Source organism: Anser brachyrhynchus (assembly GCF_964034855.1).
Source record: "Anser brachyrhynchus genome assembly, chromosome: 25".
Lineage (NCBI taxonomy): Eukaryota > Metazoa > Chordata > Aves > Anseriformes > Anatidae > Anser > Anser brachyrhynchus.
The window spans coordinates 1,462,071-1,489,784 of NC_137718.1; the positions used below are offsets into that span (position 1 = coordinate 1,462,071).

Sequence of the window (27,714 nt, forward strand, 5' to 3'; positions counted from 1 at the left end):
CCTGCCTTCTGTTAGCCAGTCACAAGGTAAATATCAGTGGGGAAAGAGAGTGTTATTACTGAAGGCACAGACGTCTTCAACCCAGAAAACCTCAGGCCTTCGATTTGAGTATTTTCTATTATGTGCATACAGATTACTTAAAGTGCTCCAAAATTTGCACATCGATTTATATATAAATCACTTTAAATATAGCTGTACTTTAAATAAGGGTTATATACATACAGTTACATGTTAAGTTTTAGTTGTTATTTGTTAATATTTATCTGCTTAGGAAATGCAGCCAGGGATTCTTCCTTCGACACCCTTTTGTCAAAAACCCTGCACCATTCTGTCCCCTGGGCAGGAGAGTCCTGAGCCAGAACCAGATAGCCAGATTAGAAATGAAGGCCTCTGTGACAAAGGCAAAGGGAGAGCATCGTGCGTAACGGATTCGTGGAGGCAGTTTGCAGACATGTGGCCAGATAACCTGCACCCTATTCTTATATCAGAGTTCAGCAGGTCATGCCAGACCTTAACTGATGCGGTGAAAGTTTTAGGAAACGGCCCACCTTTCGGCAGCTTTGACGTAGACATCCACCAGGAGCAAGGTATACCTTTGGCAATACAAGAAAATCTTTGTTCCAGTTCTTCTGACTCACAGTCTGACGATGTAGAGGTTAGGCCAACGGTACAACCTTTGCATGTGTTAAAGAAATCCTATTCGCAAGACTTTGAGAATGTTAAAACTCCACCAGAGTCCCCTGAAGACAAAATCCTGCTCTTTGATGAAAAGTTGAAAGGAAAGCAGAAGATTAAAGACATGATGGATGACTGTGTCCGTAAATCTGATCGTCCTTTCTCAGCTGGAGAGAAATCTACAGGACCTGGTGGGGATGTGAAAAGAAGTCCAAGCTTATTGCAAGCCAGAGAAGAAAGATTTTACTGCAGGAACCTTGAAATGACTCGTTTTGATGCCAGTGCCACAAACGACTGGGGTTTGCAGGAGACAGTTGATGCTCCACACGCTCGAGAAGAGCTAAGCTCCCGCACCAGAGTATCTCAGAGCAGAAGTAAGAGAAAAGTTCAAGGTGGTGAGGCTTTGGCTCAAGCTATCAGTCTCTGTGAGAGCGATGAGAGCAGCAGCAGACCTGAGAGAGAGGGCTCAAGGCACATGGATCTGACGAAACCAGGAGTAGACACAAAAGGAGACAGCATGAATGGTGTGCTAGGGAGCCTACCCACGGCCCCTGAAGAGATCGTGGGAACACGACACTGCTTCCAAGGAATAGATGCAAAGGGAGGAACTGATGTGGGTCTTCATTCCGCAGTGCATCCTACGTCAAAACATGTTTTTTCATCTGCCAAAGACGGCTGTAAAGACGACGAAAGAGGTGGTTTGATGTCAGAGTGTGATAGCAGTGATTTGGACAGTTCTCAGAACGATAATGCACCCCAGATACTGGGAGTCTCCTCTCTACACAATGAGTCTGGGAGACCGAAGGACGTGTACTCTGTCACAGAAGAGCCTGTGCTGCCTTGTCCCATCGTGGGATCATCCCTGTCTCAGATATTAAGTCCTGCCGAGAAGTCAGAGAGAGAGTGTAGCTCCAAGGACATGAAACCGTGCCACACGTCGCAGGAACGTGAAGAAGGTGCCAGCCCAGAACCTGACTGTGTTAGTTTTTTGGTGGATTCGTGTGGGAAATGCACTGCCCAGGAGTCTAACGGTGCTGGAGTGCAAACAGAAGTGAAGGAAGAAAATGGCAGGACAGATCAAGCTCCCGGGGCGTGGGGAGATAAAGTCCCAGAAGAATTGCAGCTTCCCCCTGAGTATCTCCGTCAGATGGCTGACTGCCAGGGAAGCACCAGTCTCTGTCAGCACGTGGAAGCGGAGGTGACCCAAACCAGACAAACCGCTGAGAATTGCAGCAAAATAGAGGTTGGCGAAGGAGCAGGGGGGAATGAGGTAGGACTAAATCCTTTGTGCTGGCACTTCTGTTGTAAACGTTTCTGGAGAACTGAGAGGGAAATCTTGATTTGTAGCTAACTTTCAGGAGCAAAGGGAGAAAGCAGACTGCTGGAAGTTACATAAGGAAATGTGACATTTGTTATAGTGCTTTCCCTAAAGCTCAAGAGGTAGGATGAAAAATCCTTTGTTCACAATCCTCCTTGCGTGGCAAACACTGTACAATTTACATCTTGAATTAATTTTGTATTAGGACAGGTGCCTTCTGCACTAAAAAAGAGGTGATGGGCAGCAATCAAATGGGATTGCAATATTGAATACAAAATCATCTTTAATCATGGCACTAAGATCCTTTGTGGTAAGCACAGTATAAACTCAATCTTTTTCTTGTAAATCCCACAATCTAAATTGAGAGTGAAATAAGTTATTTTTAGCCTAATTTTGCTCACTGAATCTCAAGGCCCGGAGCGAGTGAGTTGGTTAAGGCAATATAGAAGCTGTAAATCAAAGCCAGTTCTCCCACGTACACGTCCAGTATCTTGACAAATGGTCTCTGTTCCCTCTTAAATGAGGAAAAACAGGAAAAAGTTTAAATGAGTTAGCTTTCCTTAAAGAGAAGTATTATTCCCAGTGGTTACAGGCGATTGACTTGCAGGCAGGTGCAGTGCAATTTAGCACAATGTAGTCCTTGGACCACTGGTGCTGTGGTCTTAGGACACCAAGATGATTTACAGGTGTGATGGACCATCTATAAACGTAACTTCTCCTTCCTCTGTGAATACCAAGCACCCCAAAAAAGCTATTAGAAGGGGTGCCGCTCCATAAACCCGGCACTCAGCTTGCAGCGGTTGAAGAAAGTGGCAGGTAGTAGGCACAGCTCTCTGACACTGTTTGTACACTAGCACCATGGAATATGTTCTGCACCGAGCCTCCCCGTCACTGGAAGAACGCTCCAGGTTGTTCTGTCTTTGTCAAGAAGTAATTGCCTCAAGTTAATAAAAACTTACCAAATCTCTTGTTCTGAAAACATCCCCCCCACCCCAAACCAACAAATAGCCACCACCAACAAAACCCGTGAAACAAACAAAAACCAAAAAACTCAAAACAACAACAAAAACCCCAGCCCTATAAGGGAGGTCACTGAGTAGTGGTAAGGAATTGCTTTGCTCTGCTAGTGCAGGTTCCCATCTGTGACTCCACCAAATTGCTAGCTTAGGTTTCTAATTAACAGTACGTGCTAGTGCTCAGTTAGCTGATAGTAACTATGCCTATAAATATAGATAAACTGCAGATTATCCTCAAAGTTTTAATTAGCCCAGTGGCAGTGAGTTTATCTTTGCTGAAGGACAGCTAACTTCTACTGCTCTGCACACATAGTTAATGGCCATCTGGTAGGAAATAATTTGTTAAGCCCAGAATATGTAATTTGTTCTGTTACCATTGGCGTGGCAGGGACTTGGTGGAAGAAAGATCGGTATACATTCATCTCTCTCCCCATCCCTCAGTGTGCAAGTGAATTAACTCCGTTTTCAGTCTGTAATTTCGCATTAACACAGAGTACAGGAACTGGGATTTATGAATAAGCATGTGCTCTGCTGAAGGAACAGCGCTTGGCTGTACTGGCATGCTACAGAGAAAATCCTAGCGTACCCCTCCTCCTAGTTTAACCGGTGCAGTGTATCAAAGGCGAGACTTCTTGGGTGGGGAATTCCACAAAGTAAAAGAGAACGGTCCCGCTTCTTGGTGAAGACAGCTCGAAATGTCAGGCTTGCATTGTTCAGAGGTGAGGATGTTGGGTGGCTCCCAGGGCTCTTGCTGTGCTTTGAAAGGTAAAGATGTATTCAGGAGGTTCTTACTGATGTGCTGCTGCAGAACTGCTTTCTACTTTCAGTAGTGGTGGAAAAAGTGCACTTCCACTGGTGTGAGGTAAGGAGGCAGCCCAGGTTTCTGCCTGGAGATGGTAATTGCAGCTCGCGGGGTGTGGGAAACGTTCTGCCGTCAGGGGCTTCTCCTGCACTTGTTCCACGCTGTGCAGAGTAGCAAGGCAAAGCAGGAAGGGAAGCTGCCGAGGTTGCCTAGGGTGGCGTGGTGTCGAGCCTCTCCTGGAGGGTGCTGGGTTTGGTTGCGTGCAGGTGTGTGGGTTAGTGTGGCTGTTGTTGTTCTCTTGCTCCCGTTTTGGAGCAATGTCTGTTTATTTTCCGGATGACCATGCTGCTGTAAGGTGAATCACAGCATTCAGAGGGGTCTTTGGAAGACAAAACATACGAGTAAATCAAGCTGCTACTCCCCACACATGTCATGTGCTGGTAGTTGTTTGGTGTTAGCTCGAGAGCGGTTTCTTGGGCCGTAGGTTCGGTGTTAGCAGACAGTGTTTGCGCGGGGGAGCGCCTTCGTTCTGAAACGAGTGTCAACTGCGAGCCCGTGCTCTCCTCTTGCACCCTCTAGTCTTCAGGATCCCCGCTAGCACCTGTGCAGGCGCCCCTGGGGAACCTTGCTCCGTTGCGTGGCCCCGTGGCTTCTCCAGCTGGCATCCTTCGTGGTTCACTGAACTCGGACGTGGGAAGCTCTGTGGACTCCAGTCTTGCAGCCAGAGGAGAAACTCGGGTAAGACTCTGTCTTCTCTGGAAACATGCCCAGAAAAGCAGGCTCTGCGAGAGGTCACAGGCTTGGCAATACATAGAGGTTTAAAAGGCAGTATTTGTGACCTCTCCTCAGCTTTGAAATACTTCAGACTGTTTAAAAAAACAAACAAAACCTTCCCCAACTATTGCTTGTTTTTTTTTTTGCTATTTCTAGGGAGCCCAGTGCCAGATTTTGTACTGTTAGCAGCTTTAAAGAAAGGACATTTTCAGTTACTGTTGAAATGCTGTTAAGTTCATTTTAGGTGATCTTTAATTTCTATCCAAATGAAGCATGGCATACAGTACAGATGATGTAATCTAAAAAATAAAATTTCCACTCTCCTATCTAATGAGAAAGAAACTGAAAGAACATTTTCTGGATAAAAATAAGACTTAAAATCACAATGATTGTTTATAGAATGTGTCCTTCAGGATAATCAATCAAGAATGCTTTATGTAGTATTTTTTTTTATTTAAAGGATAAATCAAATAATACACTTGCAAAACATTATCCAACATCTTCACTGAAGGGTTTTTTTGCTGACTTAAGTCCTGATTGTCACTGGCGAGTGCAAACATTTTATTTTATTGTGTTCGCTCTGTGGAACTAGCTGTATGCCACTCCCTACCTTCAACAGAGAGATCCAAACAAAACATCTGCTACAGTTGGTCGTGACTGAATCTCTGTTCGGAGGCACAGGAAGGTTTTGCATATGTTCTTCTTTTGGATGGGAGACTCTTTTTTGTAACAGGAAGGTGCACCCTCATAACGAATGTCATCTCCTAGCTGGCTGTGGCTCTGGAAAACAAGGATAGCTGTGTAATCCTGAGCAAGTTCTCAGAACTCAAAAACTTCTTGCCATCGGCAGCTTTCCAAGTCCAGTGGGTTTCAGTGGGTTTGTATCTCCCCTGTTACTTTGCCTGTTCTCTGACTTCCCTTTCTTTTTGACTTTGCAGCCCGCAGAGCCCTGTAAGCCCACTGGCCACACCAAGAAGTTGCTGGGATTGGTCTGTGAAGAGAAGAGTTCCCTGAACACAGTACCTTTAGATAAAGGGAGAAGCGAAGAGGAAGAAAGTGAGAATGAGGTAGTTTGTGTATTGGTTCTGTAGTTTGTGTATTGGTTCTTACTACACGTCAGTAACTGTAACGCATGGAGCCTCAAGGAATGAAAGACTGTGCTGCTACCCCCACTAACAGCTGACTGACCATGGTCATTCAGTTTAACTTCAGGCCTTAAGTTGCCCTGCACTTCCTGTGTGTGTCGCTTGGTTGCCAAAAAGTGTCTGATCTTTTTTCTCCTTGTGCTCTCTATAAATCAGCATCTGCCACAATGCATTTCTAAGATTAATTGACTATAGGCTTATTGCTATCGTGTGTTGCTGTGGCTCTGCTCCCTTATTTCCACTAATTATGAACCCTCAAGTTCCTTCGGTGTGGCCTATGGGATTGCAGAGATCAGAACTCAATTTCAACCATTTCCTTTCTTTGAATACATTTAGAGTCTCCGTGGGACAAGAAGACTGTTCAAAAACCTGCACATGGATGTCAGTGCCTTGGGAGGCAGCTTTGAGTCTGAGGTAAGAAAGACAATGTGAAACAGGCGTGTAAAACTGCCCAGATAGAAGAGGAGCTATGACAGTGCACTGCCCACGCATGGGCTGCAGGAAAGGTGCCCAATGAATGTTTGTAATTCACAACAATTAACAGCCTGGAGCGGGGCTGATGGAGAAAGCACAGCAGCAGTGCTGAGTGCAGTATGAGCATGTGTGAGAAGCCAGATGCAGGCTGTGGAGGGGCATGGTGTGGGTACCAGAAGGCAGACTTGTGCTTGAAGGAGAATGCTTCCAGTCTGAGAGATGGCATTTGAGCTGACTGCACGTTTGCACAAGGCGGAGTTTTAATTATTTCTGAATGAAGAAAGAGAGAAGGTCGCATAGGTGTGATGGGCGAGACAGAACTCAGCTCTTCCAAGGAAGGGCAGAAAGGAGAGGGTCTCAGATCTGAGTGGCACCACTGTGCCCGTTGTGGGAGGAAGGACTGATGAGGAAGAGGCATGGTTTGTTTCCTCAGTGCTTTTTTCAGTTGGTGTAGAAGGAAGGCTCATCCTCTGCTGAAATTGCAGTGGTCTCATTTAGAGAGAGGAGAAGGGAATTTAGTCTGGGAACACCATCCTCACATTCTCATCCCATTCCACAAGAATCTCTTAGGTTCTTCATTGTGGACTGGATATGGCCTCTTTTTTTCTTTTTTTTTTTTTGTGTGGTAATGTGAAACCCGTTTTCTATTTTGCATGCTGATAAATTCCATTGCTCAGGCTCAGAGCATCAGCAATGAGTTTAGTACATGTGTTGCCTTGTGCAGACATCTTGCTTTCCCTGCGGGTGTGCATTCTTTGCCAGCACTTTCTTAGCAGTGATCAGGCTTAAGATGACAAAGGGACAATGTGAAGTGCGTTGCAAGCAGCTCTAGTGATTCAGCCTGTTTGTGCTGACATTAATCCTCTCTTATCACTTTGAAAATTCTGTTTCAGTATCTGAAAGGCAAATTAATTTCTCTTAAAACGTTTTCAGTATTTCCCTCACCCTTTTCACAGTACACAAAACAATCAAGCTGTAAAATACTTTGGAGAACCTATTGAACAGCGCTGGGCAAGAACTGCAAAGGTTTCTGTTAAAGTGGATGTAAAAAAAAGGCTCAACTCTCTCATCTCCAAACAACAAGAAGCCCGTTGGAGCCCAATTTGTCACTGAAATGTTAATGTGTCCGGGAGCAAAGAGCTGTCCTGGCATTTCAGTGACATGGTGGGGCTTCAGGAATCTATTATAAAATGGCAATTGCTGCCCAACAGCCAGGCTCTGTCTCAAAAGCTAGTAAATCAGATTGGTGATATCTCAGTCCTGATAAAATATTAGTGCCCCAATGAAAAATATAATTCACTTGTAGCTCCATGAGATGGCAGTAGAAAAACATTCTTACGAGTGAGCTCTCAGCCTGCATCCCAAACCATTCTCCAGCTTCTTTTCAAAATGGAGAGAAGGAAGGAATTCATAAAACAAGCCCTACAGAAAGTAAATCTGACAAGTAAAGGGATAAAAACAGCTGGTTTCGTGTAGTCTGCGGATCAGTGTCGAACATCCATACTCAAAAGAAATATGTGAGGGTTTAGTGACTTACTGAGATGCAAGGAAGTTGGGTAAAAGTAGAGGCCGCACTGAATGTGACACAACTGTCTGGAAGAGAGGAAGCAGAGACGGACAGAAATGCTACCACTTTCAGTGGCCTCTGGTGGAGCAAGGAGTAATTTAGCTGGGGAAAAAACACTGAAAATAAAACCCAAGAGATGCTGGAGAACTTGAGGTGCGAGGTTTATATGTAACAGCTCAAATGTCCTTTTAGGAAGAGGGCCTCCTCTAGGTGGCTTGGTTTGCTTGGCTGTTCATGGGGTTAGTTCTCACCTGAAGCCAGCTTTCTTGCCTCCTGATTTCCCGTGATGGAATAGTTGCTGCAGATGTGCAAGACTGCTGTTAAAATGTGAAAGAACTTTGGGAACCCCTGAAAGGGGCAAGTAGAGGAAAAGACCTGGAGGCATCTCACTCTGGGTGCGTGGAGAGAGGGTCCAGTGACAGCAGAAGTGATCCGCAAACTGCAGAGCCTGCAGCTTGGGAAGCTTTGGTACTCTGCCTTCTGTACGGGTCAATCTCTGGGTAAACAGTTGGAGTCAAGGGGGTCCTTTATGTGGTGGGGAATTAACATGCAGAGCTCTCTTACCAGATGGAAACGTGTGAAAGAGAGCAGTCTCTGTAAGTAAACATTGCACAATACAGCATACATCTTAGTGCAGAGATGTATGTGCAGGAGGCAGCGTTGCTGGTTCCAAGGCAATTAAGACGTCCATAAGGTATCAGTGCAGTGATGACTAGCTAAGGGGGAGGAATGACTGGTGCGTTCATTGCCTTGCTCTCTCCCGTCCTGGGGAAGCCTGGAGAAGAACTGCTGTAGTAAGTCAGCAGTTCTCACTCGTGGGAAGTAGAGCAAGCCTTGATCTGGAAAGAGTCTGGTGCAGTCTGAACAGGAGGTTCACCGGGCGGGCCAGCAGTAGAAGCAGCACCGGTGTGCGTGTGCTGGGAAGGAGAGTGTGCTGTGTGGGAATCTGAGGCTGTGAGCCCCTGAGTCCAGGCTGGAAAGCTCTTCGGCTGGAGGGGTTTCCACTGTCTGGGTGCACGCAGCAGTGAACAAACAGGGTGCTGACTTGTCACGGGTGGATGGCCCTACCAGTGCAGAGAGGTGTGTGACTATTTGCTAGCAGATGTTACCCCATCCATTAGGAGAGCAGCAAAGCGGAGGAGGAGAACTTTGGCAGCCGCTTAGCTGATGTCACTGAAGCTCGTCTCCAGCACCAGAGGAGCCCCGCAGAGGAAGCTGGCAGTCTGAGAGAGGTGACGAGTGGCTCTCTGACATCACGGTCCCGCTTGCATGATGTCATTGAGCTCTGCATGCCGTAGGCAGCTTCCAGTGTTGTGGTGTGGATCTCATAGTTGCTTGGCTTGTTTCTCTTGCTGGTTAAAGTACGATATTTATGGAGAGGGGTGCAAACATAAAGAACAAATGCTTCCCAGATGAGGTCTGCCAGACCTATCCCACTCTGTACTTCTCTGCCTGAGAACATCCTGAAAACAGGAAGCACGTTCAGCTTTCGAAGGAGTTCTGTATGCAGTGTGAGTATTTTTCTTTTTTTCCCCCTTTTTAGAGATAGAAAGATGGTGAAGGTTTGTCTCATAATCTCTCATGTTCAAGCTGTTACACAGGATGACTGTGCCGCTTTGGACTTTCCTGAGATGAGTAGGATTCAGTTTTGGTGTCTGCTGTTTATGCTGATTGTTTGTCTCTGAATTGGATGCCTTTCTAAAAGCTGGTCCCCATGTGTTTTTTTGTTTTCCCCCACTTATGCTGATCACTTGAAGTCTGGAAGCAATATATCTGATAGGGAGAAATTTCATATTTTTTAGTGTCACTCAGCTACAGGTAAAATGTGTTACAGCTTGTGAAAAGATCAGCTAAAGCCAATTATAGCCTGGCTGACTCTTCCTAGCTCTGAAATCCACAGAAAATCCACCGTCTATTTTTGACAGAAGGAAAACCTCCCTTCCCTTCCACCTGCGTATCTGATTCTCCAGAAGGGGGAACTGTGTGAGTTGCACTAGTGATCATTAAGGCGTAATGTTAACAAAAGTCTTGTCTGCATCTGTCCTTAAAATAGGGTTCTACCAGCTAAAGAGGTTATTCTGGGATATTCTAGTAACTGAGGTGAATTTGCCTGGAGAGAAATCTTTTTGTGCGCACAGTATTAAAGGACACATCAGTATATTGTCGTGTGTGCCCCTCAAAGGGAAACACCTGTTTCCTCTTTTTAAGCATAAGAATCCTGGTTGGTCTCATCTGGCGTACCTTTTCTTGGGCGTTGTCAGATGTCCTGGGAGAAGGTTCTCATAAAAACTCTAAAACCAAACTATCCAAAGGGGAGCACAATCAGTGACTGGTCTTTCCAGACATGCTTATCCCCAGATAAGAGGAATTATAGCAAAGATGGGCCGACTGGAGGATCACTGCAGAGATGAGACCTGCATACAAATTTGTCTGCGTTCTGGACCAAAGGTGTTATCAAGGCCTTTGGAGAGCTTCGTGTGGCTGGCTAGTGATTCAATGGTGTTTGTGAGCCTTCGCTAACCAGGCACTGGGCTGGAAACAGGCCGTAAGCTTTCATTTATTACTTGGCAAATTGCAGGTGAGTCTCTGAACTGTAGTTTTTTTGGAAAGTATCCAGTGATTTGATTTCTCTGTCCTCCCCTCTGGTTTGATTGATGATTCTCTCAGCCCTGAGAAGGTCTCGCAGACAAATGACATGTCCAAGACATCCCTTCGGTTTGCCGCAGCTCCGTGTTTAAAACTGACAGCATTCCAGTTGCACTTTGATAAAAATACATCGTTAAAATATGCAGTCTGTGTATGGTACACGCTGTACACAGGATGCAGCTAATGTTTGACAAGACACCACGGCATTAATAAAACAGCGAGAAAATAGGAAGTGCTAGCAGTTTTGTTTGCATACTGATGAGGGAACCTTTTCCTGCTTCCTCCTGGCTATCACGCTTTTTATTGTCAGTTTTGTGGGCCTCCCCACTGCTGGGAGAGGCAGCCAAACCTTTGGGTGACTAAGCTCTTGGGATTGTTTTTCCCAGGGCCAGTGGGTTCTGCCATTTCTTAGCCTAGAACATTAGCTGGTCCTGGTCTTGCTCTGAGCTCAGAGTGGCAGCTTAAATCAGGGCCTGCCTGTAAGTTTGTGCCACTGGATGGTGGGGTGGCTGCATCCTGCCTACCCTTCTCTAGTTATTTCAGGCAGAAGTTAAATATCTGGTAATTCTCCTGCAAGCTTCCATCTCTCGCTGAACAGACTCGGTGTGAAAGCATGGATGAGCCTATTGCAGAGCATTTAAGGTGCTCCCAGGGACTGATGATCCCTGCAACAGACACTGCTAGTGCTGAGACCCCATGAATACAAAAACAATAGAGTAAAAAAAAAAGTCTCAACCCCAGGAAATGAGTGGGTTTATCTTAACGTTCCTTTCCTTTGAGATGGACGGTATGAAAATAAGTCAAATTGGTCTTGTTGAGGTCACCCAAAGCTTTGTGATTTTTTTGCTTCTTGCTGCAGAAGAACCCATACTATTTTCACCCCAGCATCTTCCCAGAGAAGGGATTAAAGAATGTTGTAGCTATAATTGTGTTTGACTTGTTGCCTAGAAGGAGTCTTTAAAATCAAGACGTGCTGAAGAAGGGCAAGAGTCTTCCTTGGATGCTGATGATGCATGCCCTCCAACGCCGGTTAAAGTCCTTTCCGGAGATGCTGACGGTAGCCTTTCTGGCCAGAACAAAGAGGATTCTGGTGGGAAACTCGCTGGGAATGAACTACTGGGCGAGAAAGATACTGAGGTGGAAGGTGACGTCTCGGCAGCTGATGAGCTGCCACAGTCTCTGGAGGAAAGGAAAGCAACAGGGACAGATGTGCCCGGCAGTCCCGTGCAACCCAGAGCTGCATCTCCAGATGCTGAAGCTGCTGAGGCAGATCAGCTGGCAAGCCTGGCTGTCACCGTTGACACCGTGTCTGTTGATGAAAATATAGTAAATGAAATGAGGGAAGAAGCAGCTGATCTGAAAACAGACAGCAGGCTGGATGCTGGCAAAGTAAGAGACCTGCCTGCACGGATTGGGTTTGGTGTGGAATCTGCTGTGGCTCTTCCCATTGCTTTGTAGGGCCTTGATTCAGGGAAGCACTTGGAACACTTACTCATCTTCTGTTAAGTCAGCATAAGTGCTTTCCTAATCAGCAGCCTGTTCCTGGGGGGGCACGAGTGCTCTGAATTCCCAGATCGGCAACTTTAGTACTGAGCTAGGAAATATTCTTCTATGCAGACACAAAGTGCTGTCCAAAGCAACCGACAGGCAAAAATCCTGGACGGGGCTGTGTGTTTCAAGCCTTAGAGGAGAAATAAGTCTCAGCTTTCAGTGCTGCCATCTGTACTAAGCAAGCAGGTTTTATAATGAAGTTCACACCAAGCCCAGCTGTCCGTGCTGCTTTGTTTCTCTCCTTCTGTTGTTTCTCTCAGCTTATGTAGAGACAGGGCAAAAGTGTAAAGTGAGCTGCCGGTTGTGATGTTTACAGCTCCGCGGGAGGACGCTGAGAGGGAAGCGTGAGGTCAGCGTGGGGAAGGACTGTGGGACTGTACCTGGGGGCTGGCTCCAGAGCTGCAGCTCGAGCCTGGAGCCTTCCTTCCAGTCTGTGCACTGCTTCTGTGATGCTGTCTGAGAGGGAAACGGGCGGACAGCTGGCGGCAGCGGGCTGGAATGAGGAGCTCCCTATGCAGGCTCCGGCAGGAGGTGGGCTGCTCTGCATCACGAGGTGCAGGTGGGGTAACAGCCTGGACCCCGCGGCTGGGGGGTCAGGTGCACACCTTCCAGGTTTGTTCAGTGTCGTGCAGAAGTGTTAGCGTGAGACCTGATAAATGATGCCTCTCCGATCTAATTTTCCTCCAGCTAATTTTGATGACTTATCTCATTCCATTGATGGACAACGTCTAAGAAACGATAAACTGTAAAACTGAGCCTAAAAAAAACATGCTCTGTCCTGAAGAGCTTAAAGCTGAAATCTTTGCTTTTATAAACACCATCTGCGTGCTTTCTTTACATTTCTGGGTAGTTGTGCTGAAGTCAGCAGGACTGCACGGGCGCTAGTGGTGAACAGCTCTGCGTTGTTTCACGATGACTGGGAACACAGGAGTCCTCGCTGCACGGGGGCATAGCACAGCAAGGTGCTGGACTTCTGAAGTCACTGAGGAAGCATGCTGCTGTTCTGGGTGGCTTCGCACGCTTGCTTGGTGGTCTAGGGAGATTTCAGAGCTGTGGAGATTCTTGCAGAAGGAACAGGACCATAAGCAAGTGCCTTTTATCAGGGATATTTGAAGAGCACTTCTTTGCCCTCCCCAGTCCCATCCTCTGCACCTGTCTTCCCTCCCCAGTCCTTTCTCTGTGAAGTGGTGTTTTGTGATTGTCTTGTGGGTCACACCCTTGGTCTTTCCTAAGATGTTCAGTCACCTCAGACGCATGCTATTTTACTTCCCAATGGTATACAGAGACCAGATTTGTCTTCCGAGTATCATTTGTCTTCTTTTTAGTTGGAAATGCCTAAATGAAGTGGCAGGGCTAGCACATCTACAGGCCATAATGCGTATCTCCTTTCAGCTTTCAAAGGCATCTGAGACCAGTGAATGTGTGGAGGACTTGCAGGCTTCCAACCGCTCAGACCACGACCTGATTCAGCATATGGTGAGTCGCTAAAAGCCCCTCGTCCCTTGGGCATGGGCTTTGCATTCCCTGGGAACGTGCAGCCAGTTGAAGATCGTGGCCATCTCGTGCACTCTTACTGCCCTGACTCCCTGCTGAGCAGTGACATTACAGCTGTGGCACAGGCCACCCATGTCGTCCTTTGTGTAGCTTTGGTATTCAGGGGGGTTCTTGAGATACTGAAGCACAGTTGTGCTTCGCAAATTCCTGAGCAAGCACAGGCTTTATCAGATGAATGACTTGACCAGGAACTGCCTGTGTACATAGAGCAGTGTTGGCAGAACCAGCTCTCACTCTCAAACCTTTTGTTACTCCATGGCTATGCTTCCCAGGGAGAAGCCAGCCCCAGGTCAGGCCCTCAGAAGTGTTCACAGGTCTGCTCTGTGAGGTCCTGACGTGGGTATTCTCGTGGTGGGGAGGCTGTGGTATGTCCACGGTCAGGCGTGATGACAGGCTTTTACCGAGCGGGAGCAGAGACTGCAGAAAAGTGCAGGTTCGTTCTGCGGGTGAGGTAATATCCCTGCAAAAGTAGGTCGCTCATAGCTGGGACTCCGCTCGGATAATTGCAAAATGGAAAATAATAAGCAATATAAAATCATGCTTTAAGGGACTAAACAGCTTTTTCTATTGGAAGTGTGTATGGCTGGGGGACCTGGCTTCTGAGCATCCCAGAGGGAGAACATGCAGGAGGGTAGCCCTGAGATGGGGGGTGAAGTGCCCATCAGCATCTCTTTGTCTCTACAGGAAACTGCCGCTGCCATCTGCCACTGGGAGCAGAGGCAGCATGGCCAGAAAATGGCTGAGAATATCATTATTTACCAGTGTTAGTACAAGCCTGTGTTGGCAAGTGGCTGCTGCATCAAACGATACCTCTTCTAGTGCTTGCTTGTGGGCACGTGTACACACACACATGCACGCTGTGTCTGCAGCCAGGTGCACGAACCCACTGCCAGTCGGGAGAACTGTGTGAGTGACCGGCCTGTGGGCAACTTGCAGGAGCTGGCTTTTAGGGAAAAAAAAAAAAAAGCTCAGAAAAATCTGCAACAATATTGGCAATTGGGTCGGGGGCCGAGGGGGGAAATCTGCTGCTTGCTGTAGACGTGCTGTGTGTCACCCTGCCTGCTGTGACCTGTGGCATGGAGGAGTGCATGGGGTGGTATGGCAGAGCTCGCTGCCCTGCAGCAATTCCATGACATCCTTGGGTGGAATTGCGGTCCCCTGGCACCGCAGGGGGAGTTTCCTCCGGGATCATCAGTGAAAAGAGCCTCGCTGCAGCACAGTGCCACTGCCCCACCTGTCATCCACGCAGGTAGCTCTGGGTAACCCATGGCGTCTGCCCGTGCCCCTACAGCACGGGGAGCAGAAAACCCAGCTTGCTGCTGGTCAAGCCACTACCAGAGCCATCTGACTGCAGTACAGCTATGATCTGGTCTTGGATGCAGGCCTGAGTCTTGATGTAGCCGTCTCCTGTGTCCTGTAAACCTTTCTAATTGTAGTAGCACTAGATATTTGAACTGACTTGCTATCAGTGGAACGATGAGCATGGATTCCAAACTGTGTTTGGATTTTATTCTAATCTCTCAGGAGCTCTGGCAAAACCAGCGCATGCTTGTCAGACACTGATCCTTTTCTTTCTTCTTCAGGACTTGGCTTTCCAGAGTCGGTTTTCTGAGCAGGTGTTGGATGTGGGTGTTCTGTCTCCTGTTTTAGACAGCCCCATGTGCAAGGTAAGTGCTTTACATGTGATCAGGGACCAATCTCTGAACCAGCAGGTTAAAATACTGCATTGTGGTGTACTAAGCACAGGATGAAGCTACTGGCATAAGGCTTTGAGGCAAACAGGAGAGAGATGTTAAGCACCCTGCCTTTGGGGCAGGGATTGGAGCAGCAGTTCTGGTGCACTATTTTATCTGCAGAGAAGCAGGTAGTTGCAGTCCTTCCCGTGAGGGGAAGCTATACAATGAACATACTCTGAGTAGAGGTGATTTGAGCGGTGCATGTGTGCAGGCTCACAGACGCATCCTTTCACTGCCCCCACTACAAGTGTAGACAACTGGCTTTCCCACAGAGTGGTGGGAAGCAGAGTCTATTTTACTTTTTTTCTTTTTTATTTTTTTTCCCTTTTCTTTCTCTTAAGCAAATGAAGAGGACTCGTGTAGCAGAACACAATAGTATAAAATGAAGAAAAGGAGGTTGCCTCCCCTTGACAGGTTTTGTAGGGTTTAGGGAAGCCTATTGCTGAGCATTTGCTTGTCTTGCCTGCTTTCATGTAGCTGCGAAATAGGATCCGTTCAGTGAGTCTGTGGCATATGGAGGAGCGTACATATGCCTGCACGTGTCTGCCTCCTACATCACATCGGCCCCATATGTAGCTATGTTAGGGCAGTCCTGACTGGAGAAGATTACTGTGCCTCTTGAGGTTTTATCTTGTCTTCTCAGCATGTTACTGAGTTGTCTTCCGCAGCCCCACATTCCTGTTGAGCCATCCCAGCTACCCCTCTCCTGCACCATCCTCTCAGCTCATCAGCGCGTTGGCTGGAAGAGCGTGCTGCACGGGGAGGCAGAGGGTCAGGCTCCAGCTGGGGTTTACTCAGCCTTGCTCTGATTGTAAGTGAGTTGATCAGCTGCACTGGAGGAGACCTTGAGTGGCAAACTCACCACCTGTCCAGCAGAGAGGAGCAATCCAGTTTGTTAGGTTGTCTGGAGAATACACCTGTCCTCTTGTGCCTAATAATGAGCATAATCAGATGTGAAGGGAAAACAAAACATATGCCTGCTGTGTTCTCCCCCTCTCCCTCTTGCTACAGCACAGTCCTCGTGCATACAAATGTCTTGTTGGAGCAGGCACATTTTGAGTTTATTACAGCCTTGTCTTGAGGAGAGAGAGGTAGGTTTGAAATGGTGCCCCCTGCAGAACTGCAGCTGCTCTTTTCTGTTGAAAGACAGAGGCTATTTTGAAATGAGACTGGGTTGTTGCAATGTGTTTACTTTCATGCAATGAGCTTGCCTTGCTTTAAATCTATTGGCAAAATACTCTCTTTTAAAAAAAAAGACTGCCTCTGTGACACTACACGTGCGCAGCATTGGAAGCTTTTGGTTAGCGTGTTTTGGCAGGAGCTGTGGTAGATTGCAGAGGCAGTGTGGGCTGCTGCCTGAAAGACTTGACTTCTCTGCTGGCAATGGGGAGGTTGATCCTTTCACCCTTCACTTAGCAGGCATTTGAAGTGTTGGCATCCTGCTTTGCTGGCATCGTTGCTGTGATAGCGGTGAGGAGCTGGAAGCAGGCATGGGATCTGAGCTGTTGTGTGCTGGAGACCGTGGAAATCCTCCTGTCGAGGCCCCTTGGGGGCTATGCTCTGCAGAGAGAAGACGGCCTATTATCTGTCATCCTGCTTTCATGTGTCCAGGAGCCTGGCTTTGTATTGCGAGCGCCTGAGATTTTTCCTGTGGGACTCAGCCTGGTGTTTAAGCAGGACAGAAAACCAAGCTGCTAGCAGTATTTGGTGTTTCCTCTGGGACTGCTGGGGATCCTGAGGCAACAAGAGGGGCAAGACTCCAGCAATTTCACAGACAGGGCTTAAAATCCAGCCCTTGTTCCCTGCAGGCAGGCGCTCCAGTCACCTTCTCAGTATGTCTGGAGGTATCTGCAGTCGGTGGTTTCTGCGGAGGGACTGCCCCTGGGAAGGCGGGTTGGGCAGGAGTGTCACGGTGGCCCCAGGCTTGAGCTCAGCAGCTCACTCTGTAACCGGTTACCTTTATTCCCCGAAAGATCTCGTTCTTCATTTGTTTGGCTTCTCTCCTTTCACAGGCGGCGCAGCCTGGTTTGAGCCAGGAGATGTTTGTAGGGCTCCTCAGCTCTCAGGAGTTAAGTCATTATTTAGGCTGGGGTGGCAGGGAGCTGCCTGGGAGAGCTCTGACCAGGCTGATGTGATGGAAGGTGACAGCACTTGCAGGGAATCCTTCTGCTGTTTGCTCTGCTGAACATTTGCATAAATTACTGCTGTTTTAATTGCTTTTTTGGCCCTGCTCCACACTACATTCCTGCATGGCAAGGGAAGAGCTCACCTGCTGTTTCTGTGGTCCCCAAGAGCTTATGAGTGGGCTACTCCTCTCTGGACAAGAGACCTCATATCCAGAAGCCTCAGCAGGCAGGATGAGCTGCTAATCCTTTCTCATGTGGGACTGAGAGCTTGGAGAGGGAAGCTGTTCCCTCTCCCCAGGTGAATTACACAACGCGTGTTTGTGTGGCCCTGCTGGAGGGACAGAGGTGCCTGGTAGCTGGCAGGTGGGAACAGGAGCAGCTGACTATTGAAACAGCAAGTACTTGAATATAAAAGTGTTTCCTATTTCATAAGTAAGCCATCTGAAGTCACTCTGAGTGTGTTACCAAGGGAGCTGGCTTTGTCTGCAGCACCCAGACGGATTTCTGCTGGATGGCGTAGTCAGCAGCCTGTAGGTAGATGTGGCTGCATGAAGTATGCTGCCCATCATCATCTGTTTGACAGTCAGGATGCAAGGCAGGATCAAGTCCTGTTGTGACTCTGGTCACAGTCAATATATCAATTTTATTGTTACTTGGATGTGTTAAGATGACCTTCAGGGCCGGGGGAAATAACCCAAACCTGTGCTAGGAGTGCTGAGTCCTGGCAGAGAGCTCATCTTCTGTACTGAAAACAGCCAACCTGAGCCCACAGTCTGACACCACAGCCTGGAGAGCAGAGCTCCCAGATGTCTCTGGGCTGATGGATCTCTTCCTCCAAGGTGCCCCTGCAATATCTCAAGACTTTGGTTCCATTGCAGGAGAGGAAGCTAACACGTTCAGCTGGGCATTCTGGAGTACTCTGTGATGCAGTTTGGTCCGTGGGCTTGGTGCTGGTGTGTTGGACCAGGGTGGCACCGCTTTTCAGCGGAGCCTCTGTGAGGTCCTGAGAGGCTTTGATGGCAAAGGAGCCAGCGAACTCCACACTGTTTGCTTTTACCTGCAGGCCCAGGAGCTGGGAGAAGAAGAAAAAGATCAAAGCAAAGCCAGTATAGAAGAAGAGCAAAGCAAAAGAACAAAAGCTGCTGAGAGGTATGGTACAACCAGTCAGAGCTAGAAAGGAGGCATGGGCAGCTTTAGCTCCAGATGATTTTCCTGTCTTGTCTGCCTCTGCTGTGCTGTAGTCACTGTAACCTGTACAGGAGCTCCCTGTAGGACATCCTGAGACCCTGCAGCTTCTCACAGGATTTCTTCCATTCAGTCTTTCTCCCACCACCTCTTTAGTATTGTCTCAACAGATTCCAGCTTCGTTTCAGCTTCTGGCTGGGAAGGCAGCAAAACTGCCTGCCTTCCACTTCCTTGCGACTACCCCCAGCCGTGGAGCTGGCCTCTCCATTTCCCTTACAGCTCTCCGACTTTGCTCCAAGGTTGGGAACGTCAGTCTCTTGCAAAGACGGTCTGACTTTGTTCTCATTGCGTTGTGCCTTATGTCATTTACCCGTAGGAGACAGGCACTAGCCATTGCCTGCTAACAGACCTTCAGGTTCTGAGGCAGGTCCCAGTCTTGGTCAGTACTGGTTCTGCTGGGCTGCCGGCTCTTTGCTGGGAAGAGCCCTAGCTGGAGGCTCCTGGGGCCTGGCTCCTGCTACCGATGGCAGGGCAGTTCAGCTCCAGTGGGAACAGTTCCGTTCAACTTCCTTCCACAGGGGTGGCATAGGGGAAGTCACTGTTTAGCCAGGTGTAAGCGGTAAGCTGTTTTATTATCCTGGTGTGTGGACATCTCTAGAATGCAACAGCTGTTACCCCGAGAGCAGCGCAGGCTTTCCAGACCCTTAGTTACTGTGAGAACTTTAGACTCTCTAGGGGAGCTATTTCCCTCCTGCTTGTGGAGACTTGTTTAAAACAATTGGAATATTGTGCTGAGCAGTGAGCTCCATGGTCTCCTGAGCTCCCGCGCTGCCTTTGAGAGTTGTAGCATGTGGCATTTATAGATGAGTTGTGTCCAAACTCTTAGCTTCCACACAGAGCTACACAGCACTCTGGGGCACTGGGAACCAAGAAGCTGCTGCCTGTGCCAGGAAAACTTGTGAACAGAAGAGGTTGCAGTCCATCTTAATGACTGGCTGCGTGCACTTGGGATTCACAACTTTGTGCTTGGAGGAGCTGTTCATGTGAAGGTCCCTGAAAACGTGTTCTGCCCCCAGGAATTGTCTCCTTATCACTTGGTACCTGCTTCCCAGCTGCGTGTCCTCTTGCTCTGCCTGCAAAGCTACCTTGTGCTTGCCTAGTCTCTCTTCTCTGTGCTTCCAAGATGAAGTAGAACTGTAGATGTAGACATGCCTGCCAATATTTCTATCTCTAATTTAGACAACAACGTATTACTAATAGGGCTGATGTATCCTGGGGAAATCCTGTAAGAACTCGCAAAGAGAGGGAGGTAATCCAGCAACGAGATTCAGTGTTTTGAGGTAGACAGATGCATTAAATCCTCAGCTGCCTGTTAGTTTGGCAGAGCTTGAGGTGGTGTGAATGGTTTGGCTCTTGGGAGCTTTGCTGGGGTTTTGGCAGCCCTATATTGGACAATGGAGTCCCCTTGGCAGGCATGAGCTGGTGCTGCCGACTGCCCATCTAAGTCAGCTGCACGTCCCACCTTCCCTCTGTCTTTGTGTACCTGGGGCAGCCACGAGAATCTGATCTGTGCTAATCTGATATTCTGTTACCTTTTTTGTGCTGCAAAGTGAGAGGGATCAGAGTGGTTGTGAAACATCAGGACAGAAGTGTGTTGCTTTAGAAAATCCCAAACAAGAAGAGGCGGTGGCCCTGGAGCTGGCGGAGGGATCGCTGGATAGCCCAATCAATCTGGAAGAGCTTGCTGCCCCACAGAAAGAGTAAGGGCTTTGTTTAAGTTTGTTTAAGTCTCTGGTGTTATAAGCATAACAGCTTTTGTCCTTCCCTCCCCGACCCCATTACTGTTTGAAGGTACTGTGTGGTGTTAGCACGCTAGGAGATGTTAGGCCCCCTGGGGCCTGGGGCGTAGGGCTCTGTGGTGTGGAGAAAGATCTGTTTGCTTTGGTCTTGGAAAAGCCTCCTCAGCGGTGTCGCTAACAAGGCTAAGCACTCACACACCTTGATAAACATTTTCCTACAGATCCTGAGTTCTCTTGCAGAGTACTACTGAGGTCTCAGTGTGTGGGGGGGGAGGTAGCCACTTCACTTTTAGTCACTGGGATCACTGGTTTGAGGTAATGAAGTCAGAGCACACGATGGCAGAGCTCGGGTTCCCTGCAAAAGCCAGTGGTCTCTCATGGTACTAAATTGGTGGTGTTTGCTGGTCTGTTCCTGCAGCTCCACTGCAATAGAAGTGAACGCGCTGACTTTGCTTTCTGTGTCGAATGACAGATCAGCAGACGTAATTGGGAAAAAAATAGGCAATGGATCTGTCAAGACAAAGTGGTGGAGTAGCTATCCTTGGTGTGAGGACAAGCACAGCACCTCCCTTTTTATTAGGGATTGTTTGTGTAGATGTGTGTGTGTTGGTTCGGTGGCTTTTAAAACAAAAATTAGAGCAAAAGCAAGAGATAAAAAGGTAGAAATGCCCGAGTTGCTCTGCAGAGCAGCCTGATAAATGGTACCTTCTGTAGGCATCTGTGCAGTTGGCCCAGAGCATGTGGTGTTACGGGGGAATGCTGGGGAAGCAGGATTTTTTCAGGACCCTACTACCCTTTCCTCTCTCTCGTTCTTTTGCTAATGGCTGCATGAGTAACCTTTTCTCTCTGACTCAAGGTTATATTACTAGAGCTATTATTTCCCTGATTCCTGGCAAGACAGAAGTCTCTCTGCCTTATGCTAGCAGTCTCAGAGCATGATGAAACCTCGCTGCTTCAGTTTTCACTAGCAAAGAATAAAAATGTTGTCCTTAGACTACTCTTCATTTGTCCTCCTTCCCCTTCAGCCTCTTTCAGACACACCTTATAATTTTGCTGTTCTATGTCTGGGAAAAAAAAATAAAACACACACACAAAAAAACCACCTTAATTATAAGCAGATTGGTTCTGAATTTTTGGAGAGCTTAGGGCTTTCTGTTGCCTAGGGCTGGCAAACTCCCAGCACACTTTAGATTGCAATTGCAGAAAAATACCTGGTCCATGAGAAGTGTATTGCCAGTCCCTGGGTTAGAAACCAGTACTGATTGCATCTGCTTTTATGCCTGGCAGTCAGATCCAGGTTTTCAAAGCTATTAGGTCCTTCACGAGGTGCGGCTGTGTCACCCTCACAAGGTGAGCTGTAAGTGTGCCAAAAGAAGAGTCGTTCAGGACCTAAGTGCTGTTAGGGCTAGGGTTAGTAATTTATCAGTCCGAGTGTCTCTGGGAGTCAATGAGAGTTCCAACCAGTGGTGCCTGGGGACACCCCAGGCTGTTATCTGAGATAACATGCTACTCAAAGCTTGGAGCCCGGGCCGTGTATCCCTCAATAGCCTTGTGAAGAATGCTTTCCTGGATCTGCGGCTGAAAAAGTTCAGGGTGTGAGGCCCGTGAGTTTGGCTGGCAAGCAGGTGAACGGATTTATTCTCCAGGAATGTTGCAGGGGACGCTGGCAGGAGGAGCTCTGTAGGAAGGTTGTCTTCTGCCTCCGTGTCCTCCACCTGCCTCCGCTGCTGTTCCTCGCCTCCTGTGAGCTAAACAGCAAGCGTTCCGCAGCAGCCTGCAAGTGGCTGCAGTCTAGGGGAGCTTCTGCACATCCTTTCCCTTCGTAGACTGGCAAGCTTGTAGAGTAGGTGGCTTTGAGATTTTTGGTTTGGAGGTGATACTGTGTGGGGGAATGTTGCTGTTCCCTTCGTGTTACTCAGTTCTCTCACCCTTTTGCCAAAGAAACTTTCTTTTTTTGGTAGGCAACCTGAAAAGGAAATAAAACACGAGCGGTCCCTGAGCCAGCCTAGTGAAGAATCCCTGGAGGAAATAGCCAAGGAGCTGGAGAAGGAGATTGAACAAGAGAAAATGCACTTACTGCAAGCAAAGGAGGAGAAAATTCAGCAGTTCCAGGAGGAGATGCGGCAACAGGAAGAAGAAGAAGCTCAGAAGCTTCATCAGCAAAAAGAAAAATCCCTCAGGTACTCTTCTTTTGTCCTGTTTCCCCCGAGCCTTTCCCAGCTGCAATTCATTGTTGGTGGCAGCAGGTTTGTGCTGTGTTCTAGGCCACCACCTTGAAACGGGTGCTGCTTTGCAGAGCTGTGGGTGAAAGAGGCAAGAAAAGGGCTCTCGGGGTGGGAAGGAGCATGCGACTCTGTCCTGGCCCAGACAGTCCTGTGGGTGAGGATCTGCACATCTTGAAACGAGCAGTGGTCTGCTGTCAGTGCTGTAAATGCTCAAAGCAGCTATGCAGAGGATGCAGTCTGCCTGAGGAAATCTCTCTCCAGTACAGACAAGAGAGCATCTTCCTCATGTCCTGCATGAAGAGCTACCATTTGGTACACGTGCAGCTTTCATATAGCTGTGAACCTGTCTCTTATTGTTAACCTGGGAAAAGTTTCCAGTTCAGTACTTGGAGCTTTACCACCTGGCAGACTTTCAAATTCTGGGCTAAACGGTAGTAACAGGACTGGAAATTGGAACATTAGAGAAGATGAGGTTACCCCAGAGGAACTATTTGAAGCTCTGGTACTGTATGTTTTAAAGAGGGACTTCCAAACAAGACTTTAAGGAATAGGGCATGGATTTCTGTGTAAAACCCAGCCAATGCCTGAAGTTCTAATAGCAATCCAGGGAGCAGGACAGCAATGGGAGTGGCGTCCTCTATTTGGGAGATTTTTCTCTCAGGACTTGTACTAGAATTACCAGGGCCACCCCAAATAAGTTGTTAGCAGCACACAGGGAGGCAGAAAAGGTATCTTGGTGTGAAATGTTGTGGGAATGTTGTCTTGGGTGCAAGGGGCAGCACAGAAGTTGGACCTGGAGAGAGAAATGTCTAAAGCAGTGGGAAAAGAAGGTGCTGTATGCAAGTGTGAAGCTTACAGATGTACTAATGCTTCCGGTTACCTTGGCTGGGAGTCTGGTTTCACTTAAGAGCAGTTGATTTCACTTACTGAAAAAAGTGCCACCTGTGGTGGTACAGTACACTATAAAAATACACCACAGAAGCTTGATGCTCAGGGGCTGCGTCTCCTGTGCCAGCAGCCAGACTGGGAAGGTATGGAAAAGAATTAACTGGCAAGAGTCTTGGGGATGCATCGCTCAGGAGGCACGGGTAGTGGGAGCTGATCTGTAGGCCCTGGGGAGGCAGTTGGAAGATACTAGAGCTTCCTGAACTTTTTGTTGTTGTTGTTGTTCATTTCTCAGCACTCTGAAAGAGGATTTGGCAAAGGTTTCTGAGGAAGAAGAGTTGCGTGTGAGAAAGGAAGAAACTGAGAGACTCTCAAAGCTGCGAGCCAAAATCGCCTCAGAGACTGAGGCAGAGAAGGAGAAGATAAGGTGAAAAGTTTTCCTGCAAATAGTAGGAAGCTATCATCCCTAGGGATATAAACTCGGGGGGTTTGGGAGGGACGCATCTTGCATGCCACCAGCAACCATGCAGAGGAAGTACTAGCCAGCCTGAGCCTCCCATAGCTGCTGCCTGGCCTGGTTAGTAAGTACGAGGGCCTAACTGTGATGCTGTACGTGCTGGGGAGCGGAGTATTGGTTGGAGGTGAAACTGATGGGCCGTAATGGCTGGCAGATACGTCTCTACTTGATTGCTCTGCTGTTTGTTTCCAAAACCTTAGCTGATACGCTTGTGAATCAAAGTGTGCTTTGGTTCTCCATTTCTTCTGGATTTTGCATGTCCTGTCCTGTACCAGTGTATTTTCTTAGCTCTGGTTCCTAAATGGAGCACAGTGTTAAAAGTACCAAATTCTGACCTGCTTCTGTCTCTCTTTTTGTTGCAAACCTGCCAGGGCAGAGCAAGAGTTCATGCTGCAAAAATTGAGAGAAGAGTGGGAATCTCTGCAGGTAACAGAGAAGAAGAGCCTGGAGAGGAAGAAGCAACTTGTTTTGGAGAAAATGAAGCTGGAAATGGAGGAAGCTCAACAGGAAGAGATGGTCAGGCTGGAAGAAGAGAAGGAACAATTCCTGAGGGAGCTTAAGGAGAGATTAGAAACAGAAAAGAGAAAGGTGAGACTTGTTTGTTACCGATTAGGGTCAGACCCATGCTGTTTATGCTGACCTGGCTTGCATTGCAATGCTAAAATTAAATGAGAATAAATAACTCCTTCACGTGCTTTAATAATGACTCAGTTAAAACACAAAGAAAAGATGTTTGGCATGCTGTTGGAGGTATGATTGGGCTGAGGAGGAGTACTCCCCCATTTTTATTACAATGGTGATTAAGTAATGGTTGTTTAAGTGGCCACATTGCATCTGCAGAAGAGCGGAAGAACACTGTGCCTTTGCCAAGCTAAAGCAAACTATTTTACCAGGCTGGGATACCTCTTTGGCTGCTACTTTAGTCCTCCAGAAAGCTTGGGGTTCTTGAATGGAGGCTGTTTGTAATTCTTCCAGCATAGCACAGCATGACTGAGATCCACTGAGGTCTTCTAGGAGGGAAAGCACATACAGAGTAAAAGCACCTTGTATGTAACTTGGTTTGAAAGGGGTTGACTGTTGTGCTTTTTTGATGCTTATGGATAGACGTTAATTGCAACAACATCTTGCACAGCATGTCCCTACAAATAGAGCTTTTCCAGCAGATTGTTTTGCTCGTGTTCCTGTAGGCAACAGAGGAGCTGGAGAAACAGTTTGCAACTGAACTCCAGCAGCTGAAATCTGCAGCAGAAGAGAAGCATCAAAAGGTAAAAGATAGTGTCCCTAGAATGTAAATTGTTTTTTCCTTCCCACAGTGTCTCCAAATGTGGCCAGGGCGGGTGGCACTAGTTTTTTCCACTTCCTAAACATGGTTCTGGTCTGGCTCAGCATTTGGACATGCTCCAAGTAGGGGGTGGTGAGACTGTATACACCGGTTCTTGCCATGCTGTTTGCTCTTTGTGGGGTGGCACTAAATGGATCTTGTCAGAAGGGTGACAAGTCTCTGTGGGTGGTTTTCATGGCAGGCCATTTCTAGCTTACAAACCCAGGCAGCGGAGGCACAGAGGAGTAAGGAGACTCGGCTGCGTGAAGACTTGCAGAGAGCAGAGCAGAAAATGCAGCAAAAAGCATATCAAGTAATGGCATATGAACATGAGGCAAGTATTCGTCTTGGATGCTGACGATTCTTCACCCTCTCTCCTTGGAGCTTTGAGGTCTGAGATGCTGAGTCCCCTGCCCAAGGGTGACTGGTGCATCCGGGGAAGGGGAACTCCTGCACCATCTCATCTCAGTGGGGTGATTGCTTCCTACTGTCCAGGCCATGGCCTGATCCTACTCGCAAGGTACTCTGAACTTCAGTCTTTCTGCTCATGTGGGAAGCTGCTCTCCTGGGGAGCCACTGCAGTGCAATGCAGTGGTTCAGGGAAACCTCTTTGTGTCGTCATTGCAGCTCAGTGAGCTTATGAGAGAGAAACGCCAGGGAGTGGAAAAAGACCATGAGAGGAAAATGGAGAGGATGAAAGAGGAGCACCAGGAGGTCCTGGCAAGGACTCAGGATCAGTATGAAGAGGAGGTACTGCTGGGGGAGAGCAGTGAACTGGGAGGCCACTGTAATGGCTCAGTCGGTCTGTTCCTGGGCTGGCACTGCTGCTTGCCAGGCCTGCTTATCTCAACCACCCAAAAAACTGGGGGATCTCCTTTGTTTTAAGAGAACTGGCTGTTGGTGCCACTATGTAAAGCAAATTTAGGACAGGTTGTAAGGTTAACCTGTCAAAACATTCTGTGCAGCCATGCACGCTTTGACTTCTGCCTAGAAGGGCCAGTTCTCTTAACAATGCTGCGCCTATAAGCAAGAGGTTTTAATCTTGCTTTTAAATTGGTGTTTGCTAAGGAGCTGTTGTGGGATGGCTTTCCAGAGGGTGTGTGTCCTGCGTGTTCGTGGGGGCTCGCTGGAGAACCCTGTGTTTCACTCAGCCACTTTTCTTGTTTGTATTCTGTAACAAACAGGAGAGAAAGCAAAGAGCAGAACTGTTTGAAGGCCTGCGAAGTGAGATGGCACGCCTCCGACAGCTTCATGAAGTGGAGGTGAAAGCTCTGCAGGCAGAGCTGGATGAACGGCTGACCCTATTGCAGAATAGGCATAGGGAGAAGGTGAGGAGACTGCCTAGCAGTTTGTGGCTTGGCTGCTTTGGGTTGGCCGGGGTACTGTGACACCTCAGTGCATCACCCTCTACAACCAAGGGCGATACAAGAGGCAGGTCACAATTTCCCATTATTTTTTTTCCCCCGTTCCCTCTGGTGGCAGAGCTCTGCCTGGTGAGTGAGGAACTTGTGTCGTTCTCTCTTTATGTTGACATCTCTGTGCAGGAAAGAAAACTACAGGATTCAGAAAATGAGCTTGAAATACGTGCAAAGAATGTCAAAGCAAGATCCGTGCAGCTTCTTAGCCAGGTGAGTCAGCCATGTTGGACCTGCGGACATTTCCTAGCCTGAGCTGCTCCTCTGGCTGCTTCCTCATGGGTGACTTCTGAGGAATGATCAGCCAGGATTTTAGCTACCGTCCAAATTACAGGTTAAAACTTCTGTTGTGAGTCAGAGCAGGGCTAAGCATTCTTAGCGGTACAGCCTTATGGCTAGTGGGATTTGTGGTGAGAGTCAGTGCTTTGGGTGTACTCTCCTGCCGTGGGAGGCATTGTGTGGCTGTGACAGAGGGCTCGTAAAATCCTTTCATGGCAGCATGTCCTGTTCAGTGTCACTTTAGATTTCAGACAAACCTTTCCTGATTTACCTCCTCCTTTCTTTTGTGATGAAAAGGAAAAGAGTGTTTCTCAATCTTGGGCACGAGAGTGGGAGGGGGAGGCACTCCAGATGTTCCTGTGGAGCTGGCAAAAATCACTGGCTGATATTTCTGTGTGCCAAATCTCTTAAGTCCCATCCTGCTACAATGGCTTGCTTCTGTTAGCCCTTCCTTTCCAAGGAGCACCAGAGTGAGGAAGGGAAAAGATAGAGAAATGCTGGGTGCAACCGTAAACTTCGCAAAGTGAGGTGCTGCAGAAATGGCTATATGCCTTGAATGCTCTCACAGCTGAACAGAAGGGGGATGTTCCTTCCACAGGAATACAAATTTTTCTAGCAAATATAATGAAATATTCCTACAAGTATTTCTGTTGTTGACGTTAAAGGGAAGGGAATGGGATGGGATAAAGCAAAACTCAGAACAA

The 27,714-nt window shown here is 47.9% G+C and overlaps 1 protein-coding gene across 15 annotated transcripts in view; it reads left to right on the plus strand.

The window, feature by feature from the left end:
* Window positions 1-27,714, plus strand: part of CEP164 (centrosomal protein 164) — a 47,820-nt gene that overhangs the window by 3,779 nt on the left and 16,327 nt on the right. For 9 of the 15 annotated variants that reach the window (XM_080567634.1, XM_080567622.1, XM_080567630.1 and 6 more), the window contains exons 5-22: window positions 272-1,945; window positions 4,391-4,549; window positions 5,524-5,652; window positions 6,067-6,144; window positions 8,893-9,003; window positions 11,366-11,806; window positions 13,361-13,444; window positions 15,106-15,189; window positions 18,448-18,533; window positions 20,180-20,329; window positions 22,330-22,548; window positions 23,774-23,905; window positions 24,367-24,583; window positions 25,183-25,260; window positions 25,519-25,650; window positions 25,944-26,066; window positions 26,501-26,644; window positions 26,861-26,944. In XM_080567634.1, the coding sequence (XP_080423760.1) occupies window positions 272-1,945; window positions 4,391-4,549; window positions 5,524-5,652; window positions 6,067-6,144; window positions 8,893-9,003; window positions 11,366-11,806; window positions 13,361-13,444; window positions 15,106-15,189; window positions 18,448-18,533; window positions 20,180-20,329; window positions 22,330-22,548; window positions 23,774-23,905; window positions 24,367-24,583; window positions 25,183-25,260; window positions 25,519-25,650; window positions 25,944-26,066; window positions 26,501-26,644; window positions 26,861-26,944 (4,125 nt within the window). The remainder of the gene's footprint in view (window positions 1-271; window positions 1,946-4,390; window positions 4,550-5,523; window positions 5,653-6,066; window positions 6,145-8,892; window positions 9,004-11,365; window positions 11,807-13,360; window positions 13,445-15,105; window positions 15,190-18,447; window positions 18,534-20,179; window positions 20,330-22,329; window positions 22,549-23,773; window positions 23,906-24,366; window positions 24,584-25,182; window positions 25,261-25,518; window positions 25,651-25,943; window positions 26,067-26,500; window positions 26,645-26,860; window positions 26,945-27,714) is intronic. The other 6 variants (XM_080567631.1, XM_080567632.1, XM_080567635.1 and 3 more) reach the window with 6 other exon arrangements.